This window comes from Mycteria americana, chromosome Z (genome assembly GCF_035582795.1).
Source record: "Mycteria americana isolate JAX WOST 10 ecotype Jacksonville Zoo and Gardens chromosome Z, USCA_MyAme_1.0, whole genome shotgun sequence".
Classification (NCBI taxonomy): domain Eukaryota; kingdom Metazoa; phylum Chordata; class Aves; order Ciconiiformes; family Ciconiidae; genus Mycteria; species Mycteria americana.
The window spans coordinates 23918710-23943747 of NC_134396.1; the positions used below are offsets into that span (position 1 = coordinate 23918710).

At 42.2% G+C, this 25038-nt stretch overlaps 2 protein-coding genes across 5 annotated transcripts in view; one reads left to right on the plus strand and one right to left on the minus strand.

The window, feature by feature from the left end:
* Positions 1 to 219, minus strand: part of PLGRKT (plasminogen receptor with a C-terminal lysine) — a 30225-nt gene extending 30006 nt beyond the window's left edge. The window contains exon 1 of one of the 3 annotated variants that reach the window (XR_012778901.1): positions 70 to 213. The gene's annotated coding sequence lies outside the window, so the exon portion shown is untranslated. Of the gene's footprint in view, positions 1 to 64 lie in introns of all 3 variants that reach the window. The other 2 variants (XM_075526231.1, XM_075526230.1) reach the window with 2 other exon arrangements.
* On the plus strand, positions 134 to 24705 carry CD274 (CD274 molecule). 2 transcript variants are annotated; one of them, XM_075526228.1, is made up of 13 exons: positions 134 to 598; positions 730 to 821; positions 8498 to 8606; positions 10263 to 10379; positions 12567 to 12779; positions 13608 to 13795; positions 15932 to 16000; positions 16683 to 17036; positions 17523 to 17804; positions 19052 to 19162; positions 21636 to 21686; positions 22656 to 22721; positions 23711 to 24705. In XM_075526228.1, the coding sequence occupies exons 7-13, from the start codon at positions 15946 to 15948 to the stop codon at positions 23731 to 23733; spliced, it is 942 nt and encodes a 313-aa protein (XP_075382343.1). In that variant the 5' UTR covers positions 134 to 598; positions 730 to 821; positions 8498 to 8606; positions 10263 to 10379; positions 12567 to 12779; positions 13608 to 13795; positions 15932 to 15945; the 3' UTR covers positions 23734 to 24705. The 2 variants fall into 2 exon arrangements, with proteins under 2 accessions (XP_075382343.1, XP_075382344.1); XM_075526229.1 differs by lacking the exons at positions 134 to 598; positions 730 to 821; positions 8498 to 8606; positions 10263 to 10379 and adding an exon at positions 11527 to 11663.
* Positions 24706 to 25038: the final 333 nt, after the last annotated feature.

Consider the following 25038-nt stretch of genomic DNA (forward strand, 5'->3'; position numbering starts at 1 on the left):
CCGGCGGGCGGCCCCCGCCCCGCTCCCGGCGGAGGCCCCCCGGCCCGGCGCGGCCTCGCCTCGCCTCACCTCCGGGAAAGGCGCCGATCGGCCACGAGCAGAGGGCAACGGCTGCGGCCGGCTCGGCGGCAGGTCACCGGCGGCCCCCGCGCTGCCTGCGCCCGCGATTGGCCAGCGCCGGCGGAGCCGGGCGGGGTTTAAAGGGCCGGCGCCGGGCTGCCCCTCGTGGCCGCCGCGCCGCGCCCCGCGCCTGCCGGCTGGCCCCGTGCGGCCGGTGCCGTTAGCGGCCCTCGTGCTCCGCGGCCCCGTGGGGCCCGCGGGTGCTCCCTGAGGGAGAGCAGCGGCCGCCCGCCATTTGAAACGTCTGTGGGGGAACGGCACCGCTCGTGTGTGCCTGGGCTGTTGGTTTCTGTCGTAACCAGGAACGCTTTGCCTTTCCTTGTTTTCTTTTTAACTTAATTTCAAGTAAACACCCTAAGTCCTCTAGGAGTCTGAAAAAATGCGATTCCATTCAAGTGGGACTGGTACCACGTGTTTTTTTAACCGAGGAGTATCGTGGCATTGAAATGACGTTACAGGTTTCGGGCGACTTCAGAAGGTAAATGTGTGAAGAAGCGATGGGTTTCATGCTAGTTCTTGGCTGTGCACTTGGGTGCTGTGCACTTGGGAAGTGCCAGTCCTGCAGCGGGCTGCATGTCATTTTCCTCTTTTTTTTTTTTTTTCCTATAGAAACTGTCCCAAGAAACTTCTAGGAACTCTTCTCTGCATTAAACGTATACACAGGCCCTGGCAGGTTCACAACTTGGGAATGATGCAACCAGGTACTAAGTATAAAGTAGCAAAGAAAGGAATTAAATGCCTTTGACGCTTGGGCTTCTTGTCTTACTCTGCCTTTCATCATGTGTCAGAATGTTTTCATGGCATCATCACCCATAATTAAAGGCTGACTTTGAAACCCAAAGAAATTAAATTTTCATAATTAAAAGAGTGTTGAGATGAAAATTATGCTCTGTCAGTTGGCTTCTTAAACAGTGATACAAATATTGGATAGGATTCCCAGGATTCTTTTGGCACTAAAGAATATCTCATTAAAGTTTCCAACACCAGTCTGTGAGAATATACGGCACCTCACACACCACCTCATAGTGGCATTTGACATCTCACCTTATAACAAGAATTAATCATCTTTTTCCAGAAAGAGTTTTCTAGTTCAAGATTCAGATGTAGTGAGTGTCATTTTCAAATACTTACATCTGCTAATGTCTTGACCTGCAAGTGATTCTTGTTGTTAGTATAAATTCATTTTCTAAATGCAAACATTTTTGCAAAGGTTGGGTTTTTTTGGAAAAACTGTCTGAGAAGACAGCTATCTTCCCGTTTTTCCTCCTTCCCCCTTTTTTAATGGCACAGCAAAAATAGGAGAAAAGTAAGGAAAAAACAATTTTTTTTCTATTGTGGAGAATTGCTTCGCATTTTTACATCAAGTCTTTCCAAGAACTGGGATTTTTTTTTTCTGATATTTTGAAAATGCCTGTGACTTTTGAAGTATTTAATCTTGACCATACATAGTTTTAGTTTGTAAGGAGATACAAACTTTAAAAACATCATGATAGGATGTATTTTCAGCTCCAGAGGTTTGACAGACTAGTCCATGTCAAACTTTCACTGTCAATTTACAGTATAGAGTAAGTGTTGATTTAACTGCTTATAGATGTAAGCACTTGCAAGGATGAAGGCATCTGGCCCAAGATTCTGCATACATCATTGAAAGCAAGGGTTTTGCCCACAGTTAATAGTTTTACCGAAGGCATTACATTGCTCACTTGAATAAAAATCCTTGCATAAGTCTTGGTTTATCTAAAATAACTAGCTGCCAATCATAGGAAAGGAACATTGAAAAGCCCTGTTCTGGCAAACTTCTCTGGGGCTTAATCTGTGTATCTAGAATTGGTTGTATCTAGAATAAGGTTGTATCTAGAATCAAAACAGTCTCTGTCATAAAGATACAGTGAATGACAGAAACAGCCAAGGGAAGGGGAAACAGGGAAGCTGACTCACAAAATGACAATCCTGGGCAAAGAACTGGAGGATGCATTGGGCTACGTGTACTTAATTCTAATAGCTTGTGATCCATGAAGGTAGTAAGGTTTTGTGGAAAGATACATGGAAGTGTGTTAGATACGCAAGTAATGGGTGGTTGTGTAAAAGTTTATGAAAAATGGAGATTAGCATAATTATGGGAGGGAACTGAAAAAATTAATAAATGGTGGCGTACTGAGAAGGAAGGAGAGAGAAATGCTGTAAGAAAGGATTAGAGAAGTGAGAAGGCAGAGGACAGAAAAAATTATAACTAATGGATGAAATTATGCACTGCTGATAACAGACCTGTCCATCCGTGAGCAGAAGAATCCATTCTCCAAGTTCGTTGGAGCAGTGGCTTGTGTGATGAACACGAAGGTGGCATGCAGCTCTCTGAGGTCTTGCCTGCCACTGGTGCAGCAGAGGTCCAGGGGAGAAGTTTCCTGCTATACGCTAGCTCCGCGCGAGATGGCAGTACTGCACTGGCAGCCAGTGACAGGTATTTCTTTGATTAGGCTTCATCGGAGAAAATTGTGATCGTTGGGTCTCTCACTGGTAAATTTGAGAGAATGTAATTTTCCTTCAAAGCAGGTTACCAAAAATATCATCCACCCCCACCCACCGAGCCCCTTGCAGCCAAGCAAACCATTTTGGTCTGTCCACATGTCTTCTTTCCTTGAGCAGAACGATATTTCAGAGTGCAGTAGGCCTCTGTATTGCAGCTCTGGTAGACCTCTGTGTTGCAGAGGTCTGGTTTCTGTGGCAGGGTTAACATGGTGGGGCAGCAGACTTCAATAACTTAAAAATGGAGATGTCGTGGTTTAACACCAGCCGGCAACTAAGCACCACACAGCTGCTCACTCACTCCCCCCTGGTGGGATGGGGGAGAGAATCGGAACAGAAAAACAGAAAACTCATGGGTTGAGATAAAGACAGTTTAATAGGGAAAGCAAAAGCCGTGCACACCAGTGAAGCAAAACAAGGAATTCATTCACTCCTTCCCATGGGCAGGCAGGTGTTCAGCCATCTCCAGGAAAGCAGGGCTCCATCCCATGTAACGGTTCCTTGGGAAGACAAATGCCATCACTCCGAACATGTCCCCCCCTTCCTTCTTCTTCCCCCAGCTTTATATGCTGAGCATGACATCATACAGTATGGAATATCGCTTTGGTCAGTTGGGGTCAGCTGTCCCAGCCATGTCCCCTCCCAACTCCTTGTGCACCCCCAGCCTTCTCACTGGTGGGGTGGGGTGGGAAGCAGAAAAGGCCTTGACTCTGTGTAAGCACTGCTCAGCAGTAACTAAAACATCTCCGTGTTATCAACACTGTTTCCAGCACAAATCCAAAACGTAGCCCCATACTAGCTACTGTGAAGAAAATTAACTCTACCCCAGCCAAAACCAGAGAACGGGGCGGGGGGAAACTGTGGCTGATTACTAGGGAAATGGGGCTAGTTTCTGAAGAAAGGATTAAGGATTTAAGAAGTAGCAGAGAGAATGGAGGCTAGTTTAGCATAGGGCATTAAGAGCCACTGTGGTTTATGCATGTGGAGGGGAGGTAGGTTTGAGGTACACCAGACTGCAGACACTGGGGAGGAGCCCATCTGCAACAGGGGCTACAGCTCTTGCCTCTCCTTGCTGATACCTGCTTGCTGCTGCAGATGTGAGCTGAACAGTGTGATTTCACTGATACTGTGAATATTCATGGCACCATACTTGAAGACATTGCCTGTCCTGTTCCAGTTCCCACGCCCCCAGCCACATTGCTGCTCTTCATTTGAGTGACTGTGACAGAGAAATCAGAAACACCTCTAAAGAGCGACAATCAAATCCAGAATCTCTGTCCTGCTTGGTTGATTGATACCTGTCTTACCCCTCCATCAGTGTTGTGCTACCACTGTGTTTCAAATGCATAATGAAGAACAAGAGCTGCCAAGTCTACTTCGGTACAGTGCCTTATTCATGATGTGCTGGCACGTCATCAGCTGGGAACTGTTGTCCTGTGGAGTACAGCAGTATAAAACCTAGGCTTAGGCACAGGCCCTTGTTCCAGTACTGCAGGCTATGGCCTGTTGACCACCAATCTGTCAGGTCTCAATACGGAGTCCACAGAAAAAAATCAGACAACATCACATATTGCATGGTGCTGTTGGATCGTTGGCATTTCTGAAGGCAGGCACTGTTCCGCTAGTCCAGAAAGCTATAGGGATGGCTGCCATTGCAGAAGTCCCAAGTGCAGTCATAAAGACATTTTGTAGTCATGCAAAACTGGCAGCCATAGCCAGGCAGTCATGTCTCCTTCGTTCTTGTCATCTTTTTAAAAAGATTTAAATGATAAGATGTATTTTCTCCACAAATAGTTGGTCCAAAAATAATTAAATCTTAGAAATTTTGGTTGTGGTACTTAACCAAAAAAATTAAGTAACCTAAAAATCGAAATAACTATAACTTGTGCCAATGTAGATGTTTATAGGGTAAGTTAAATGTGATTTTTACATGACAAGAAAGAAAAAGGAACATAGAATAACAACAAGAAGAAATGTTTGAAAGAAAGCAAGTGTTCTTTCTCTTATCTTCAGTTGTAGTGCACTTGGATGAATCAGTTTGAATTTTACCATAATGATTTGTGTGTAAAACAATTCATTATCCACTTCAGTTTCATAATCCAGATTAAGAAGGAAGTAAATCATGCTAGAGATAGCCTGTAGAATTAATATTTGGAAAGGAGGTTACATCTGTATCAGTCTGCCTGACTGACTCAATTGAACTGGAATGATTATCTACAAAATTAAATTCCCAAATCTATCAAGATTTTCCAAAATGGAACACCAAATGCTTATTTAATACCTTATAACTTTAAAGCTGCTGGATCAAAATATTTAAGTAGTTTGAAAGAGATAAAAATCAATGCCCTAACTTCATAGTCTTTAGCAAACCAATTTCCCTGTTTTACCACAGTGTATTTATCTGAGTACACTGGAAGTGTACTGACTGTAAACACGGATGACTAAGACTTTTTTAACCCCATGATAATTAATTCTTTAACTTGTGACAATTGCTTATTTTTATTTTGGGAATGAGTGTTCAGCAAAAAATCCAGATTACCACTATCTTATGTTAATGACAAAAAATGATTAAATCCTTGAAGATTTTTGGGTTTTGTTTTCTTCTTACTATGCAACTTTTGAAAAAAGGAAGTGCGGGAATATATACAGATACGTGAACTTTGAAAATCCAACCACGTCCACAGAGCAAATATAAACCTTTAGCTTTGACACAGCATTTTTTGTTTGCAATAAGGGAAGTCCCAGTGTTATCTAATCCTCTTAGTTAACTAAAGCATTTAACAGCTTAGTAAAGTTGATCTTAAACTAGAAGCTTCCTCTTCATTCTGGGAATGTTTTTATAGTTGTTTGTTGTTCTTACTGGAAAGAGATTTCTCAGACTGGTTTGTGACTTTTGCCTGGTTTTGTGACTGTTTCGTAGCTTTATTTTTATGTACACTACCTAGCTATATAAGTAAATTTGCCATTTACAAATGTCATGTTTATTACTAAACAATTTAAAGCTTATTCAAATATTAGCTGAATTAGTTGTACTGGTTGCCTTCATGTCTGGCATCAGTTCGCGTGACCAGTGTGCCTCTTTTCTGAACTGCAAGGACAAAACTGGATGGGTAATTTCAATTCCTGCTCATCAAATTCCTGTTTTTTAAAATAAAAATCCAAATTCCATTGTTAATTTAAGTGGTGAAATCTGCAACTGGAACCTACTGGATAACAACATGTGGAATAGATTTGTTTCACCCTGTGACTTCAAAGTGAAGAAGTTACTAAAGAGATATGCTGCTGCTTAATAATTCCCAGGGATAACGATTCCTCAGCTCATATTTGCTCATTTTGGTTTTCCATTGGAAAAGAATTCTTGCATCACAAGTGCTGTAAATCCTAACCAGGTGATACCCACTCCCATGATCTGATCCCCTTCATCCTTTCTAGTGGGATTTGATTTAGTGGTTACTAGAAAGCATTTTCTTCACTGTAAGAAACTGAAGAAGAGAGAAGTGTTTAACATTTCATTTTTTGTTTGTACTGTCCTCCTCATGTTGTCATATTTTGTTAGTCTAACAGAGCCCTTCAGTAGCTGGTCATGCTTGGTACCACTAGAGAGGTTCCCTAACACTTCTGCATTATCATTATGGAGTTTGTAGAGGTTGCTGTCCTCTCCTCTATGGTATATGCAGAGGTCACAGACGCTGTTGCTGGTATCACAGTGGGCTCTGGTTACCCTTTACAGCAGTCCCTGTGGATGTTAGAAGGATTTCCAGAGAACCAGATGTGCTCTGAGGCATGGTCTAGTAGACATCGGTTGGCTACACCTTTTAGCCATTCTGGTGATGAAGGCAGCTTCGTAAAGCCAGGTGTTAACTTTAGTCACCGATCTTCTGTTTGACCTGCAGTCTTTAGATCCACAGAAAGATTTTACACAGGTAACACTGCATATTAAAAACCAAATGTGCCCAATACCCAACCTATATATGGTAGGTATGCTACAACACACCGTAACCATGACAACTGCTCCCTGTAGGTCCAGGGAACTGTTGTCACCATGTAGCCCTGTGATACTCTTATCTCCATTCCTAGTAGCAGGCCATAAGCTTTGTACTGAGTGTGCAAGGCCTCAGGGCTGAGGTTTTTCAGGCCTTCTCTGTCTAAACTTTTCTTGACCTACCTGCAGCTTGGTGTTATTTGGCTTGTCTCTGGCAGCAATTTCCCTAAGTGATCAGTTTTCTATAGCTAATTTGTTTTATTTTTGTTATCTTTGCATGGTATCACCATTATTTTATGACTAACATAATTATGCAGTATAGACAAATGCAGGCTTGGTATGTGTCTCGTCCCACTCGGTGGGTTGCGAGATGGGTGAATCTTTTTGATTCCCCAGGGATTTGTGTACCGACAAAGGCCGATCTCTGCTCGGCAGAGCCGCAGGCCGGTAGAGTCACGAGAGTGATTCAGAGGAACAGTCAGGCTAGCAACTTTATTAACTAGCAAACTACAAACTTAATGAACTAGCAAGCTCAGCGAACAAACAGAGGCAATTTGGCAATGGAGCTATTTTCTGGGCAACCCGTCACAATTCATCCAAAACTCATATGCCCAGATATATATATAGTGGAAGAGTAGAGGAAAAGAGAAGTGGGAAAAGAGAAGAGAGGAAGATAAAGAAAAGGAAAGGTATCACCACCCTTGGATCCCGCGATGACGGTGACAGACGTGGCAATCCTCCGGTGATGGGCGCGCGCCGTTCCCTGGGAAAGGTGTCTCTTTATACTCTAACCCCTGCCTCAGGTCACACCCCTGGAGGACTTATGTTGTTCTGGTCCTCAAAAGTTTGCAGGTGCTGGGGCGAGGGGGGGTGGTGTGGTTGCAAGGAGTTTCATTCCAAGTTTCGGGTGGTTGTAGGCCCATTCCTTAGATAAAACTCTGTGTGACCTCTGGCTATAGATGGTAACTATGCATCCTCCAACGTGCTCTTCTCATCCCGTGCTAGCCGACTTGCTGCACCTTATCTCGATACAATGTTTGAGACAGTACCTCCTTCAGTGTCTCACAAGACAATACCTCTTCTAGTCTCTCCTCCGAAGAGCTCTCCCCATCCCATGCTAGCCGACTTGCCTTCACCGTGCAAACCGTGCCTCATCTCTCCACAATGTTTGAGACATTAACTCTTTCAGTCTCTCACAGTATGATAGCAAAAAATTCTCATTTTTATAATAAACTGTTTCCCTTTTGGCCATAAACAACACTTTAAGTGTACCTGTCATTAAGCTTAGTCTAATCTGTATTCTTCCTTCAGTATACAGAGGGTAAATGCACCTTTTGATACAGTTCCATTGAGGTACTTGTTTGAAAACAGGGGAGAAGTGCAGCAAAACCAAATGTGGCTATCCAAAGCTGCTTTCCTGTGCTCCAGAAGCCTCATGAAGGATGCAGTTGTACTGTGCATAAGCTGCTTTTAGTTCCCAATACAGAAAATGTTTCCATATTCCATTTCCATATGGAAAATGGAATTAATTTCAGTAACTCATGCATTATAGAAACTCAGGCTTGTCTCTAACATCAGATTCAGCAATAAAGTGCAACTAAAACTATACACCAATAACGGAGCAGGGCATGTATTAATGTTGGGGTAGACGTCAATCATTAAGTCAGTAGGCCAACAAGAGAAACAAAGGTGGAAAGGTGAATTTCTGTACAGAAAATAATATATAATTTTCAATTACAACTAGTAGTTTTGCAGGTAGTAGTAAATTTGCAGGTAAGTGCATAAATGGTATTCAGTGCATACGGCAGAATACAGTAAAGCATTCCAGCTATTGCATTCCAAATGCAGTTCTGTGTCTTTTTGTTTTGAAAGGTCTCCGGCACACACAGCATGGGAACAACAGTTGTTGGCACCGTGATTCTGGCTGAAAGGAACCGTTCTGCATGTCAGGGAATCAGGCAGATCTGACAGCGCAAGCGAGGTGAGGCTGCTGCAGCTCCATGCCCACAGGTTCAACCAGTATGAGCTGAGCATGTATTCCCAGTAGGCACACACACACAGAACTTGTGTACACTACATTATATGCATACATACACACACAGCCAGCCACACAGATGACACAGACAGACATGCAGAGCACTCGCACAAACAGCATCAACTACTTCATCCTGTTCCTCTCTCTGGCTGAGCAGGCCAGAGGTCCACTGGTGGGAATATATATACATACATACAAGGTGGATTCCTCCCGCAGCTGTGCTCAGACATTCAGTCTGCCTGCTAGCTGCTCCTGGATCCCAGTCTCCTCATCTAGCATCTAGACACATGAGCCCACAAGGTCTGCAGCCCCTCTCTAGCTGCTGGTACTGACACCTCCCTCACATCCATAAACCGAACTCCCCCCACCCTGCCCATCTAGATCTGGCCAGAAGTCCCCTCCTCCCCCAGTACCAACCCCTCATGGTCCCTCCTTTAGAGACATACACGCCCCCACACCCCCAGTGGGTCTCTCCCCTAGAGACTCCCCAGACCCCATGGTCTCTCCAGCAGCTGTCTGGGACTCCTTTGGTCCCTCCGATAGGGTCCCAGCTCCTCCTGTGATCTTGCCTTCAGGGACCCTCACCCCCTTCCTCCCAGGCCACCGCACGTACCACTGGCTCATCCAGCTGGATCTTTGCTCACGCTCACACACCCTCTTGCTCCGGGCATTGCACCCAGAGAACATGGGCCTTTGATCCCCTGTCCCATCCCAGGGGCTGGCACTTGGTGTCACTCAGGTCTCCCCAGCTGCCAACACCCAGACACAAGGGCCCTCTAGCCCATGGTACCAGTCCAGCTGCTGCCACCACAGGCACAGGGCGCCCTACAGCCGAGGTCTCACTCTAATTGCTGGCACTGAAGTCCACTCACTCAGTCTCTAGTCACTGCACCATGGACACATGGGTCCTCCAATCCCTGGTATGACTCCAGTTGCTGGCACTCAGAGCCCCCCATATACACACATGCACACCCTGAATAAAGAGTCCCTCACCCATGAAAAGAGTCAGAAAGCAATTTAACGAGAGGACAGACTGCACTAACGGGGCGCAAGGCATGGCCAGACGAGTGCCTTGACCAGCAACTGTTTATATGCAGCTGATCCTTTTTATCCACTTACCCCTCTATTGTCTCACACTTGTTCCTCCCAAAATCACTTAGATCTATCCCTTTTCCCACCTTTGGTTCCTCCCCTATGCATCTCATAATAAGCCCTGTGCAATGCCAGAATGCTCTTCCTCTGCAACCTGTAATGTGTCCCACAGCACACAACCAGGCAGCAGCTGAAAGGTGCTGTGGTGTTGGCTCATTCAGGTGGGCTTCAGACCTGGGGCTGAGGCTGTCCTGGGAGAGCCCTGGGAGGGGCCCAGGCAGGGTATTCCTTCCTCTGAGTCCTTTATTTGGCTTCCCACCTGCCTTGGGGCCTCTGTTCTCCTCTGTGCTCATGGAGATGGGTGGCTGATGGGCTGGTATCTCCTGTGATGGGCCTGGGAGTAGCAGGGACAGGGTGTTATTGGGGCTCCCCCACCTGCCATTGCCTCTCTGTGGGGATGCAGAGGAGCTTTTATCATATAACCTAACATTCCACATCCTCCTTTCCGAGGGGCTCATGTTATATGATTTTGGAAGATTTGGACCGAAGTCAGTGAATGAAACCGATCTTTGTCAAGCACCTTCCACAGTGCTGTGCTGTATCAACAGAAAACCCCATGGCTTCCAGGTAGGGATCCTGGTGAGTTCTCAACCACCTGCCTGCTTATGGCCCATAAAAACATTAACTACGTATTACAGATGGCCGTAGCTGCTACTTACGGCATAGAGAGCATAGGGGTTTGGGTGTCCTTCCCCTCCTTCAGTACAGATCTCTGCCACGTGCATGCTGCCATGGGTTACAGTTTTGAATTTGCTTTATATTCCACCCTGTAAATGTACTTGCTGGTAAACTGTTCTCACAATGGCTCCTTGGTTCTTCAGTAGATTAATTTCCTGAGTAGTATTTTACGGGAGCTCATCTACCGCTTTTGCCCATGGAAGGATTTCACAAAACTGAGCTCCTTGCCACTGGACCAATGTTGGACTACTTGAGAAAGCTCAGTATCATCTGCAAACTGAGTAATTTCCTTACGTTGGGGTTGCTTTCTTTCGGGAAAGTAATGGCAGAGATCTTGTTAGGGTTATGTTTCATAACGTAAGAAACATTATCACAGCAAAGACACTGTATACCACACTATCTTATCAGATTGTCTTATCAGGTTATTGAATTAGGGTTTTATCCCTCAGCAGGATCTTTAAGAGGCAGGGAACAGAGCTATTTAAATAAAGTTGGATTGCTTCTTTGCCTCTGGAGAAGCAGCACATAGCTCCTGGACTTTATGGCCATCCCGGATGCTGTGTAATCAGCCAGATTTCCAGTCCTTTGACGCCAGCCTTCCTTCAGCTAAGTAGAGTTCACCATGCAAGCCATCCGTTTGGGGCGTGAAGGATATGATTTCACCATGAAACAGTGTTTCCTGTTAGAAAAGAAAAAAAAAAAATAAAAGCAAGCAGCCACGCTGCCTGAGCGCCGTGCCACTCCCCCCGTACACCTTCTCCTGCCACGGAAAGCAACGGAGAGCGGCGCTGGCACCCGCTTTCGGTTTTGTTTCCTGAGAGCCCATGGCTTTCAGGAACGGGAAGGTCGCCCGGGAGGGGTCCCTGGCCCGCTCCGGGTGCAGCTTTGGGAAACGCGCGGCGGGGAGCTCGGCTCCGGGGCTTTTCGGGCCAGCTTTCCGCGGAGGGCCGCAGCCGGGAGGATTTCCCGGCGCAGCCTCTGCCGACGAACCCGCAGCGGAGGCGGGCGGGGAAGGCCCGGGCCGGGGTCTATGGCTCCGGGTCCGGGCGGGCTGGGGCGGGGCGGGGCGGGGCGGGCTCAGGTGGGACGGCCGCCGCTCCGCAGAGCCCCAGCAGCCGCCGCCGGGAGCAGCCGCCGGGCGAGGCGGCCCGCAGCGCCTCGAGGCTCCGCCAGGTAGGGGGGGCCGGTAGGGGGGGCCCACCAGCCCCGGGTCCGCTGCCTGGGCGGGAGGGCGGGAATGGCTGTTTCTCCCGCGGAGGGGGAGGCGGCTGGTCCCGGCACTCAGCCCGGCCGGGGGCGCGGGGCCGCCGGCAGCAGGTTCCCCGGGTTGGCTCTGCACGGACCTCCTCCTGCCCTGACGCGTCCATGGCACAGGCATGTGTCCACGGTACGGGCAGCTGTCGGAGCTTTCCCGGGTGCTTTCTCCCGGAAGGCTGCCCCGGTCATATGTTTTGCTTAGGAGTACCCAGTGACAGGCAAGACTGAGATATTTGTCTGGAAAATCTGTTGCAGAACAGAGGTCAAACAAACAAACAAAAACCCACCAGCCGCAGTGTATAACTATGCTGTAAAACTTGTGTGTGTATATGTAGATGTGTGTGTATATACAAAGAAACAAACAAACAAAAAACCCCCCAAACCCAAAACCCCCTGTCCTGGTCTTTTATTTGCTCCTAATACTTACATGGAAAAAGCAACCCTGTGACCTCAAGGCAAGCAATGAGGAAGAAGAAACTAAATTCATGACATTGAAAGCTAGCTACATCAATGGCTTCTGTGGTCTCGCAGTCACTATTTTACAAATTTGTTTCAATTTCTTTTTGTTGCTCTTTTTTTCTGAGAAAATATTAAACCTGTTTTAAGCACAGCAGAAATCAGTGGAAATTAACCTTAATCTGTCTCACCTATTGCGGAAATCCACCCCCTCAACCTCCTGAGGTAGTTTCAGGTTGTTAGAACCTAAATGTTACATTGAGCTATTTCATATACCACTGTCTCTGTGTTCCTCCCACATGTCAAGTAAAAAGGTTAACTCTTACCAGCTTTGTGTATTATGTGTTTTTGCTTCCATGACAGATACTGTGAGTGGGCTGTCAAGTGGAAAGAAGAAAATAGTTCCTGAAAACTTTTAAGTGGTCATATCACAGTATTGGAACCCTTCTGAGAATCTCAACCCTTTTTTGAGATATGGAAAGACAGCATAAGTGGGTGGACTTACACTGAAACGTATGTCTAAAGTTGTATTTTGTGCTGTTGACCAGGTTATCCCACTACGGTCCGCAAGTTAATGTAAGTATATCCTTTGGCTCCTAATACTTGGGGTTTTTTTCTGTATTCTTGAATGACTTCTAGGATCAAGAAAAAGAAAAAGACAGTGCTCTTTATTTTTTGCTAAGCTAATGCGTAGGCTTAACAACTCTTCTTGCTCTACACAGTGGTAAGGCAAGGGGCCTTCATTGTGCTCAAATCTTGGGGAGAGAATATCTGTTCGTACCAGTGGCGAGTAGGTTATTCCTACTTATTCCTGTTATTCCTACTTATGACCTTTGCAGACATGAGTAAGTTGTGTAGCAATTTCAGTCATTGTTAGCAGCTCTTTGGCACCGCTTGAGATTAAAACTGTAGGGACCTTGAGTTTGCGTAGATGGATGACTTCTTGCTAGTGGTGTTCCAAGGACTGTTGCTCACATATAGCTTTGATCAGATGACATGTTTCTTAAAATATGGCATTTTATGTACTAATTTTCCCAACACTTCTGTCTGGTTACAGTGAACCACTGTTAGCAATAGAGAATTTTCCCTAGTGGGGAATTTTCCAGTAATGGGGAAGTTTCCTAAAGAAGTAGGTGGAGTTACATCAACATTTAAGTTCTGTCACAAGAAGTCTTGGGCAAATAGTTCTGGTTTTCCTGTTTTCTTAATTTGATTGTGAGGGAAGCATACAGCAGCAATACTGAAGAGCATTTTGCACAGTGAATATCTTTTTGCTTTTATAAAACTGTGTTTGCCATAGATGTCAGAAACTGGCAGGAGGAGAGAAGGGGCATTGTGGTAGGTTCTGTAAGAAAAGTTGTGAGAAGATCGCAGCTTTGGTAAAGATCTTTGTTTGTCATCTAGGTCTCAAGCTGCTTCAACCAATCCAGCCAGGGGATCCTTCTGCTCAGGGTGAAACAGGAGAAGGGTCTGTAATGGTTATTGCAGACGGTTTTTTCATTCGCATCTGGATTTGACCTGGACCTATTTTTTTGTCTCTGAAAGCGAAAAATTGATTACAGCAGCAGACTTTCTCAGTCTGGAGGAATTTTGTAAGTAATAGTCATACTTCTTTTGTGTGTGGTAATGCTTGTTTTCATCTACAGTGGAGGAAAGCATGCAAATTAAAGTTCAGCAATTGCAGCATACAAGCATGGGTCTTAGAATCGTAAAAGCTTACTTGCTGTCATCCATCTTCCAGGAGTTAATCAGAACACCTCTCCTGGAGTTCATACCAACATTCAGATTTCCTGACAAAACAGTGGGTATGGTTTGCATGCATGGGTATGTGTATCTTTCCATGATTGTAGTGCACATGCTATTTGTTCTGAGCAGTCTCTCAGCTACAGCCTCTACTTTAAAAAAAGTAGAAGGTATTTTGGGGTTGAGTGTTTTACAACTCTGGTCATTCTGGCAGGGGGAGCGCGGAGAGGTGCATAACTGTACCCATCAGTCTCAGTGGCTTGCTCTTCTGCAGGCTTGCCTCTAGAGTAAGCGTGATCAGAGCACACTTGTGAGATTGGTATGCCTCTATCTTGTTTGAGAAGCTTTACTCTGGAGCTTAGTTGGTGCTCTGGACTGCTTGTTACTCAGGCAGTGGCATCATGATGGCATCAGTGGCATCATGAGGCACTCTCATGCGTGCACACCACCAGAAACTCTTAGTTACCCACAGGATTAGGCAGCAGTTTGCTAGTGCTTTTAAGAACAACACTTGTGGCTAAGGAATGAATTGGGTGCCTAATCACATTAAGAAGCCTGGGATTTACTTATCAATGAAACAGCTCTTTCATCCTGAGGATCTTATTTGTATTTTCCTGTTGCTGTTAGCAGAACATCCTTTCGTAATTGCTTATGTCTGCCTAACAATGTATTAGATTGACTCCCTTTCTCAGCTCCATCTGTGTTGCCTTCTGCAAACCTGCTATCGGGATCAGGCAGCAGCAATCTGAGGAAAAAAGTAGCTTGAATCAAATTCTTATGAGGAGTCTAATTCCCTTAAGCCACAACACTGTAAAGGGCCATGTGTCTTATGATTCAGGACAATATTGTTACTTTATTATCATCTTAAAGTTGACAACTGGAGAAAGAAAGACAAAACATCTTACCAAAAATGGTATGAGTCGCAGTCCAGATAGAGTTCCATCAGTTAGGAAGCATGACGGGTATTACAGTTGCCTCATTTCTTACGCAAATGCTGAAACTACCACTAGAAAACAGTTGAAGGGCAATCTTTCCTTATTTTTGTGGCTGTTTGGGTATCCAAAATGAGGACTTTATTTAGGTAAAATTCTACAGTTCTCTGTATTCACAAAAAGACTTCCATTACAATGAGTTTGAATTTTTCTTGAGAGTAATTTGAAAAATGGTGGCAGTGTTTGATACTAGTATTGCTCTGACTTAAAATACACAGTTAGCAAGTGCAGTGGGTGTGTGAAAGTTAAGTGTATGAGTTTACATTAATCAGTGTTTTCTAATGTTAAAGTGTTGTGTAGGAGTATAAAAGCTATGTCAATAAAGAGGGGAAAAACTTCTGACAGAAAATGGAAATAATTTACATGTTCAGAGGTAAAGCACCAGAAATTCAAGAAAATACATTTTAATTGTAGGCTGGCTGTTTTTGTCACTGTTTTGCAAAGGCACTATTGTGTAAATACTCGTTAAGTGATTAATTACCAGATGAATTCTGCTCACAATATATGTAACTTCACGAGGCCCATTGTAAGTACTGTGAGACCAGGGGTTATAAAACAGGGTATGTTCACAGTATGTTAAAGTAAGGCAAACAGGTAGGGAAGGACTAAGTTCTATTTCTTCCACTGAATGTGTATAGAAAACCCCTCCATTCTCCTCCTAGTGGGAGCAACGGTCCCTGCTACAGTTTAGGGGAACAACTGGGTATTTGTAAGTATTTATTTACTAATTGACAGATAGTGATAAAGCATATATTTTGCCATAACCAAGGACAAATGTTTAAAGCAAATAAAATTACATGTTCTTCCTGGACCCATGCAGGAGGTTTTCTGCCGGATCATCTACTGTAGTTAAAGGTGCAATTTTGTCATGTTTGAGTGGAATTCAGTGCCTTTTGTCCAGTTCTTTGTGTGGAGTGACTACAAAGTGTATTTTACAATGCAAGTTAGAAAATAAGCAGATATTTATATTTGTCTATTATTTTCTCATTTTAGGTTCTATCTACATCATGGAAAAGCCTTTGCTTTTGTATATATTTTTATTCTACTGGCATTTCCTAAATGGTAAGAAGCTGAGTCATAAGAAGCAATAGAACTGTTTAAGTATGTTTCCTTTCCATGTATAAGCACAGAAATGTTAATTCCTCAGTTTTCCTTCAGGTGCTAGCATTTGGGGTTTTTTCCTTAATGTTTTAAATAAAAAGGTCTTAGCATCCTTTTATGCTAAACTAGGTATGTGTTCTTAATATGTGTGCTTTGATATGGGGACAGGTTGAAATCCCTGTCAGTGTTTCAGCATAGACACCGTTTCAGACAAGGTACCGTTTGCATTAAAAAAAAAGTCTTATTGGCACTGTCAAACCTGGGAATTGCCATGTATTCCTTAACATTGTGTGTAAAAACAATCGACATTTATATAAACAGAACACTCCCATCTGAGGCACTAACAATTGCCCGTTACCATGGCAGTGTTCTGAAAGCAACAGCTGAGGGGCTGCGCACACACATTCACCTGTTTTTAGTACAGCATCACGCTGCGTGTGTGCACAAAGCAGGTGTTTGCAGGTTTAAATATCATAAATACCTATAAATAGGTGTTTGCAAGTGCATGCAAAAATGTTTAACTTTTCTGAATAGGGCAGATACTTTTGGTCCTTAAGATGTCATATGTATATGGTAAGACATGACTTCGAAGATTAGGCTTATAATTGGAAAATTAAGTTTTCCTCCAAATTTTGTTTTTCAGCTTTATTCACAGTTGAAGCTCCTCAGTCACTCTACACTGTGGAACACGGGAACAATGTGACCATGGAATGCACATTTCCAGTGAATGGGAAATTAAAGTTTAGAGATTTAAGCGTCAGCTGGGAAAAGAAAGATGAGTTAAAGAAGCAGGTTTATGCACTTCTCAAAGGAGAGGAAGACTTTAAAAGTCAGCACAGTGACTTTAGGGGAAGAATAAAATTGTTGAAAGAGAAGCTGAACTTGGGACGGTCTCTCCTTCAGATCACTGATGTGAAGCTCAGAGATGCAGGGTTTTACCGCTGTGTTATTGGCTACGGGGGAGCCGACTACAAGACAATCAACCTGAAAGTTAAGGGTGAGAGTGCTACTGCAGGAGGTTCAGTGCTATCTGGTACTGTTAAAAGATTTCAGAAGAGTCCCTGAAGTAAGACATGTCTGGCTTAACATTTAAAGAAACCTCTACAGAGGCAGGAGCCGCCTCATGGCCGTTGTGCAGCTGTATAACTTTGTGTTTCTGTCTAGGTTGAATCCATGTTCTGTCCTTTATTTCCGTCAATGACATATGAGGAATGGTGTTGCAAAAACCATTTAGACAGGACAAAGACCAGAAAGCTAATGCTATTTTCTAAATAGCACCAAAATTGTAATAAATCCTGTACCTCCAGTTACTATGGAGAGACACAATAGTGATATTTACTTTTCCTGTCCAGAGTATTATTTACAAAATCCAAGCTGATGTACAGAAACTTGGCCCAGGGTCTGGGGATAAAGAAAGGTGTCTTGTTAATATATGCTGTTCTTCTAGCTTCCTACTTGTAATCATTTTCTTCCATTTGTTTAGCGCCTTATAGAACTATAACCCAAGGAGTGGTGAGCACAGGAGAAAACAAATGGAAGTTGACATGTCAGTCAGAAGGATACCCACAAGCTGAAGTGATATGGCAAAACAGAGAATATGAAGATTTGACTGATAAGGCAAACACAAGTTATGAAACTGGAAGTGACCTGCTGTATCGTGTGACAAGTACCCTTACAATCAAAAGTAGGATTGATGAGATTTTTTACTGTATATTCTGGAATAAAGAGCTACAAGAAAATACATCTGCCATTTTACACATAGCAGGTAACATTTCTAAATTTTATTTATGGTAATACACTTCAAGGTACTATGTAATTTTGTCCCAGTTGAATCAGCCATGATTTGTTTCTTTTTCCTATCTAATTTTAAAAAGGCTAAAAAGAAATACCTGTGTTGTTAAGTTTTGCTATGAGTACACTTCTACCATACTAACATGTTCATCATGCATGTGTGGATGGAATTCAAGGATAGCAATTTTGCATGACCTACAGTTATGTGAAAATTGAGTCTGAGTATTAAAAAAAGTTCCATTATTTGAAAAGCATATAGCTTGGAGCCTGGAAATGAAACCCTGCCATATAAATTAAACACACCTTCCAAGAATCTTCTGTGTTGCTGATAGTAACTGTCAAATAAATTTGAACAATGTGATCTTTTCCTGCCACTACAGCCTTTGCTTTGAGCATATTTAAATTTAGGAAATTGTACACAGATTTTTTTTCTCATAAAATCTGGATTGAAGGAAGATGCATGAATGGAGAGGACCAATACAATTTCTCATTAGACCTTTTAACTGGGTGCCACCCCTACTGCTTTTGCTTTTGCTTACTCTTTTAATTTCTGCATTGTACCCTGATATGCTTGCACAAGCTTTCAACCAGACTGGTGACCTCATCCAACTCAAAAATATTTCTGTTTATGAGATTGTTACTTGGTCAGGTCATTTCTCTGGTCCTGTTCAGCATGCAGTTTTAAAAATGCCTGTGCTGGCACACTTTTTGGGACTGACAGGGGGTGGAAAGAGGCAGCTGAGAGTGAGAAAGCCAAGTCATCCTTTCAACAAGTGGTGAGCGGGCAAGTTTGGTTTTAACAAGAAATGCCTCTGGGATTCAGGGAGGCCACTTTACCATTTGCATTCAGAGCTTTACCAGATGAAAGGGACTCTCTGTTCTCTTTCTCAATTAGCTCCTTCCTGTAGTCCTGACAGGAAACTAAGCTAGATGTAACACTTTGTACCTTGGTGAGAAGCAGGATTTGTGACGGGAATCAAAGGCACTATCCCATGGAATGCAGGAAGCAAAGATAAATATGAATATGTTCTAGCTTTTTTTCCTTTATTGGGATAATGAGATGTGGTGAAGTGAACCATCAGCACCTCACCTTAGACGCAATCTAAAATCCTGTTATTGTGTCTGAATTACTTATAACAAAAATAATTTGGTGAAAATGAAAGCAAAAGGAGAAGCCTATGCTATTATGTAATGTCTTTCCCCCACTTGTTTTTCTCAAAGATTCAGCTGATGGTGTTCTGTGGACTGAGAGCAGACGCTTTGTTGGAGCAATTCTCATTGTGACTGCTTCCTTTGGATCAGTGCTTCTATTTATCCTCTACATAAGAAAAGGTATTAAAATTATTTATTTTAGTGTATCTTGGTTATTATCAATCTGTTCTGTTAATTCATCCTCGCAGAGGTGGAATGAGATAATAAAAGTCTGCCTTAGATCTTTCATCCTGAAACCACTACATTTTTTTACCACATTGTTTTTTTCTTTTTCTTTTTCTGACTTAGTTAAATACTAGCACATTAGCACAGTGGAACAGGTTGCCAGCCCCTCACAAACCACTTACCCACGCATCTCTATTAATTTTTCTTGCAGGTAATGGTGTAGAGCAGGAGGATTATTGTCTAATCTATTCAAACATCAAAGCACAGCTTATGAACCTACTGGAAATGGAAGTTTCCTATTCTGTGTCCTCCCTTTTGATTGGGGACCAGAATGCTGGGAGCAGATAGGGCACTGGCGGTTTTTTAGGTTTTTTTTTCCTGCATTCTCTGAGAAATTTCACTGAACTGTGAGCACGTGTTTTTTTTAAGTGATGTAATTGTTATGAATTCTACAAATGTCTTTATTCTGGTTAAAACACCATAAAAATGGTGGACTATGTATGTCCAAGGTTTTGAGTCTGAAAGATTTTTTTTTTTCACAGGAGGGAATATTCCCACTGTGGCTTCATACCAGTTGATTCAATTCCTTGTTAAGTTTTGAGCTTTTTGAGTTCACTTCACTGACTTGAATTGGACATTTTCAGCGTCACAGTATGCTGAAGAGCTAAAACATTGGCAGTAATTTGTTTTCACTTGCTAGCTAACCAAAGAAAAAACTTGGAGAAGTAATTTTTAGGGTATCTGAGCATGAAAAGAATATGGTTTGCCCCCAAATTAAAGAAAACATGTTTGAAATGTGTTGCTTAACCTGAAAGAAGTAGTTACATTTTTTTCTTTGTTTTGTTGTTTGCTTTTTTTTTTTTTTCCTTTCCTTGGAGGGAAGGTAGGTGTGTTTGAGGATTTTATATTCAGGGGTATTTTTTACTTTTCATTTTAACAGATACAATAAAGTCATGCAGATCTCAGAACATCCATAGGACTCTTTAAAATGTCAAAAGGAAAGTGTTTTTGCTGAACATTCTGGTTTTGGCCAGAACTCTTCCTCTGTATCACAAATCTGTGGATTTTTTTAGCTGATGCATAGCTACTTCTTTTTTTCCAAATGACTTTTCAAATTTTTTTTTGGTCAAGTTGTCTGCAGAGGAAAAATGCAAGAGGCATTGAGGCTGATACAGTACTCTTAGCATTATAATATCATACTGGCATGACTCTGTAAATTATTACAAGAAATGCTTCAAAAACGTGAACAAGATAGTTGACTAAATGCTCCTCTCGAAACTCTTGAATTTTATAGGAGAGGTAAATGTGTGTAGCTAGCATGAAACTCAGCTGGAACTAATGCAAAATCTAGTTGTACTGTCTTTTCAAGTGGTACCTCAAAAGCTTCCACACTTTCTGAGGCAGTATAGCAGAACTGTTGGTTTTCCTGTCTCGCAGCTCTCTTTTCCACAGTGAAAACCAGAAACAGCCCTAATTTCTGTCTGGAAATTACACAAAACCATCTATAAGCAAACTTTACACTGAGCGTTCATGTTCAAGTTCCATAAAATAAACACAAGATAGAACTAAATGTGGATATTCAGTGTTTTGGTCACAAACTCATCTTCTGCATCAGCACTATGGAAGCATGTCCTGGGAGAAGTGTTTGTAAGCTTAACAGGCTTGCAGGTGATGCTAACAGGCTGCAGAAGGCCTGTAGATAACCCTGCATGTATGAGAATATAGTTGTCCTAAGAACATGATAAGAATAGGAGCAGAACATGAAAGTGGAAGAAGGGACAGCAAAATCCTTGACTTCTCAGAAGATTCCCATCTGGGGATTTCAGTGAAGGTCAGAAGTTTCCTAGGTTGCTTGAGTAATATTTATTGTTTGTGCATATACATGATAATGTATATACATGTCATTATGTATGTGATTATCATGATTATGTTATATATATGTGTGTGTCATAAACTACAAGTTGATTCAGAAGCTAAAGTAGTAGCAACATGTTTTTCTTTTAAAACCCAAGCTGTCCTAGATGACCAGACAAGTGATTCTTTCAGAACAGAACCTCTCTGGAATATGGGCTTTTTTCCCCTCAGAAAGCACTAAGGTGATTGCCTTCTTGTTCCCTGTTGCCCAATATCTTCAAATTCTGGGTGAAAGTGTACAATGGAAAACCATTTGAACAAGTATTTTTCAGTGATCTTAGTCTATGGTATTAATGGAGTTCTGGCTGAGGAATGAGGAAAGGAAATTGGAAAGGAAACTGACAGACTGGGGGCACTGAGGAATATATTTTAAAGTCTTTGAAGAAATTGAGTGTTTTGAGAACCAATGATTACACTATGCTGTGTGCCCTTCCACCAGTGTGCTTAAGCCCCCATTAGATCTAAAGTAAGTATTTTGTTTTCTTTTTGATTTTTCTCTCTTATTTTATTTCAGCTAGAGCAAATAAGGACAACAGAACACCTGTGGCTAGTTCATCAACAGCAAGTATGTACATTTGGCATAAATCTAGCTCAGTGTGATTCTTGTGGAAATAATTGCTTGAGAATTTGCTTTGTAATGGTGACAATCAAATGCGGCTTTACATTCAACTTTCATTTTGCTTTCTACTTCTCATTTATGTAACAACTATAAATTACAGTTGAAGAGTGACTTTTCATTACTATGTCAACATCTTGAAAGAAAAACATACTTGTTTTTCTTTCAAGCATACTTGTCCCAGGAGCAGATGCAGTCCTGATATGCACAAGAAAAGGATAGACTGGTGTGCTGTGTTTTGGAAAGTCTGTGATAGGATGGGACATGCTCCCTGGAACATATACCTCAGGATGGCAGCACATCCTGGTGTGCAGACCCTATGCTGCAATTTGAGCCATGTTGGCATGATCCTGTGTTTCTCCAGTACTATAGTGTGCATTTGAGGGTCTTTGTCACAACACTGAGGACAGAGGGTTTGGCCCTGTTGAGAGAAACACAGGAAAAAGTTTTAGCTTCCCTAACAGTTTCTTTTTCCTCCTGTTGAGATATTGATATATTTGCTATGAGCTAAGCTCAGTGAATGGCCAGTACCACCATGACAGTGAGAAATGGAGGGAAGAGTGGAGACAGTTAATATCTACAGTGGGAGAGAAGACATTAAAATCATTTAGCCTCCTCTCATGATGTCTCATGGTTGTATTTTTTCATTTGTTGTATGGTTTTATTTGGAGACCACTTATTAAATTAAACTGCTGTGTGAAAGCCCATACTGGCAGTTGGGGTTTTTCCTAAGAAAACCTCTCTTGAGAATACTTGCCCACAATGCACACATTTGGTATTAATCTCTTCTCCCGATCTTCATTTAAGTCACATAGTTCCTGGACAGTCTGAGATAGCAGCTTTTAACAAAGATTTATCACTATATGAAAAGTTTAAGCTATACTGACTGTTATCTGTGTGTACGTCATTTATTTAAAGAGCTGTCAAAAGATAAGGATACACATGACTACAGAGATGCTTCTTTTGAAGATGAAGAGCTGAAATGTAAGTATAAATGATAAAGGGAAAAATATAGCAAATTGCACACAGCATAAATCATCCATGGTCATCAGAGCCTTCATTCATGGCTGGTTTATTTAGTCCCTTGTTTCAACAGACAGAGCCTTCAAGAGAAGTACAGCCTCCCATTCTCTGTCTTAAAAACTCACCATCATAACTCATTGTGTAGTGGGAGTTATATCAAATAATTAATCTGGTTTAAAAATAAAAAGAAAAGTGGAAAATGTGATGTGGAGATATATAACAACCCAAATTAGTCTTTTCTGTAGCTCACACTGTTGCTACAGAAACAGTTGTGCCAGCACAACTGAAGGAGTGGTGATGGCAATGGCTAGGGAGACCTTAACCCATTATGGCCACTCAAGCAAGTCTCAAGCCGTGAGATTCTGTCTCAGCAAAGCAAGAAAATAAATGACCAAATCTCTGAAATCTCTGAAACATACTGTGGTATCGAACAAAAAGGTGAAGTTATTGAGGTTTTTCTTTCACGTTCTTGCTGACTTCTAAAGCGCTTATATTAATTACATCCCGAATCCCTCCCTGATACACTTTACTGGTGTAAACATAAACAAAGGTAAGCCTGCTGGTCCTGCAGGTATAGATCTCCAAGTCAGAGAGTTAGGGCCTGGAGATATGCTGCTAGGGACACCGACAGATACAGCACTGAAAGTATTTGAAAGACTTTAAAAGAAGAATTTAAAAGAATGGGGGACCTAAGCCACAGCAATTTCACTTTATTTCCTAAAAAGCGCTTCCCACCAGTGTGTTTGAACTACCACTTTATTTCCTCCCATGATCATCTTTTTCTGTTTGACCTTTTAATTCATTTCATTTTAGATCTTTAATTTTGACAGTGAAGGAAATTATTTTTGGTACCTCCAAACTCTAGGAAAGAGTCCTGAAGCCATGAAGTGTTCTGTGACTTCATAATTTTGTAATTTGATAATTTTTTAATATAATTCTTCCTTTTACAGATATGCAAATTGAGAAGACCTAGAGAAAGCAGGGGAACCTTTTTTCCTCTGTGGTGAAAGTTTGATGGCTCAGATGTTCTGTGTTCTGTCTGTTAAGGGGGATATTAATTTTTTGTGTTTATTCTGTGATGGCAATCTTCTTACATGTTGTTGTAATTGAGGAAAAACTGCAATGAAGTTAATAGAATCATTATAGCATAAAAAGTCCTTGGATTCAGGCTTCTGTATATGTGACTAGGTGTGGAGGTATTTATTTAAATATCTAGGTTCCTGCTTTCTCAAGTTTATGCACTTTCAAAGACACATTTCATTAAAAATATCTTTAAGGTAAAGCACTTTAGGTCTATGACCATCATGAATTTCATACCTAGTTCTTGAATAGGCCATCTTCTGGGCCTTTTTTTTCTTTTTCCTCACCTGAGCTCTCGGTTCCCTGCAGAGATTTTGTTTTCCAGCTTTTGAAGAATTTTTTCAATACTTTGATCCTCATAAAAGATAAGGGTGCAACAAGACAAGATGCCATAACAGACAGGGCATTTTCTGTCCTTATTGTAGATCTTAAAATACCAGATACACACAGCTAAGCCTGAAATAGATGCTGTAACCCTCTTGGCAACTATGGTTTGGAAATTATTAGATAATGAGCTTCTCAATCTCTTTCTCTGAAAAGTGTTTTGGGGATTTCATTTCCTTGTGATAGCTAGCACTACTTGGTTACTGCTCATTACTCTTCTGATTTACCATTTGGGGATAATGCAACTCTTCAGACATTCAGGAAGAACAGCTCTTGATTTGGACTGCCTTTTTGTTCATCTTGGGAATAGAAGAAAGAGAACCTTCTCACTTCTAGGACATGAAATACATCCTCATGTAATTACTTATGAAATGCTGAGGGAATATGCTCCCATTTCTTAAGCTGTTGCTTTGTTACATTTTGCTAGGTGTGTAGCTTTTGTTTGGGTCATACACCGATGAAGAATATTTATTACAATGCTATTCACAATTATATTTTTTTAATAAAATACGTTTTGTTTTTCTTGTGTTTTTTCCTGCTCTCTTTGACTTGTCAATAAGTAGTGTTAGCACTACTTGTGTTTTTTCTGGGAAAATCAGGTGTCTTAAGATTTGGGTACAGAATAGTGTCTACACCCATGTCATCCTACAAAGAAGAGACAGTGGAGACCTGGAATCTCATTGGACCAGGTTTTATTTTTCAGTTTAAAATAAATGAGTCTGTTGTGCAGCCCTAAGGATGTGAATGCAGCCCTCAGCTCAGGACTTCACTGCTGGCAGTATTCTATCTAGTTAATGTAAAGTTGTGTTTCATG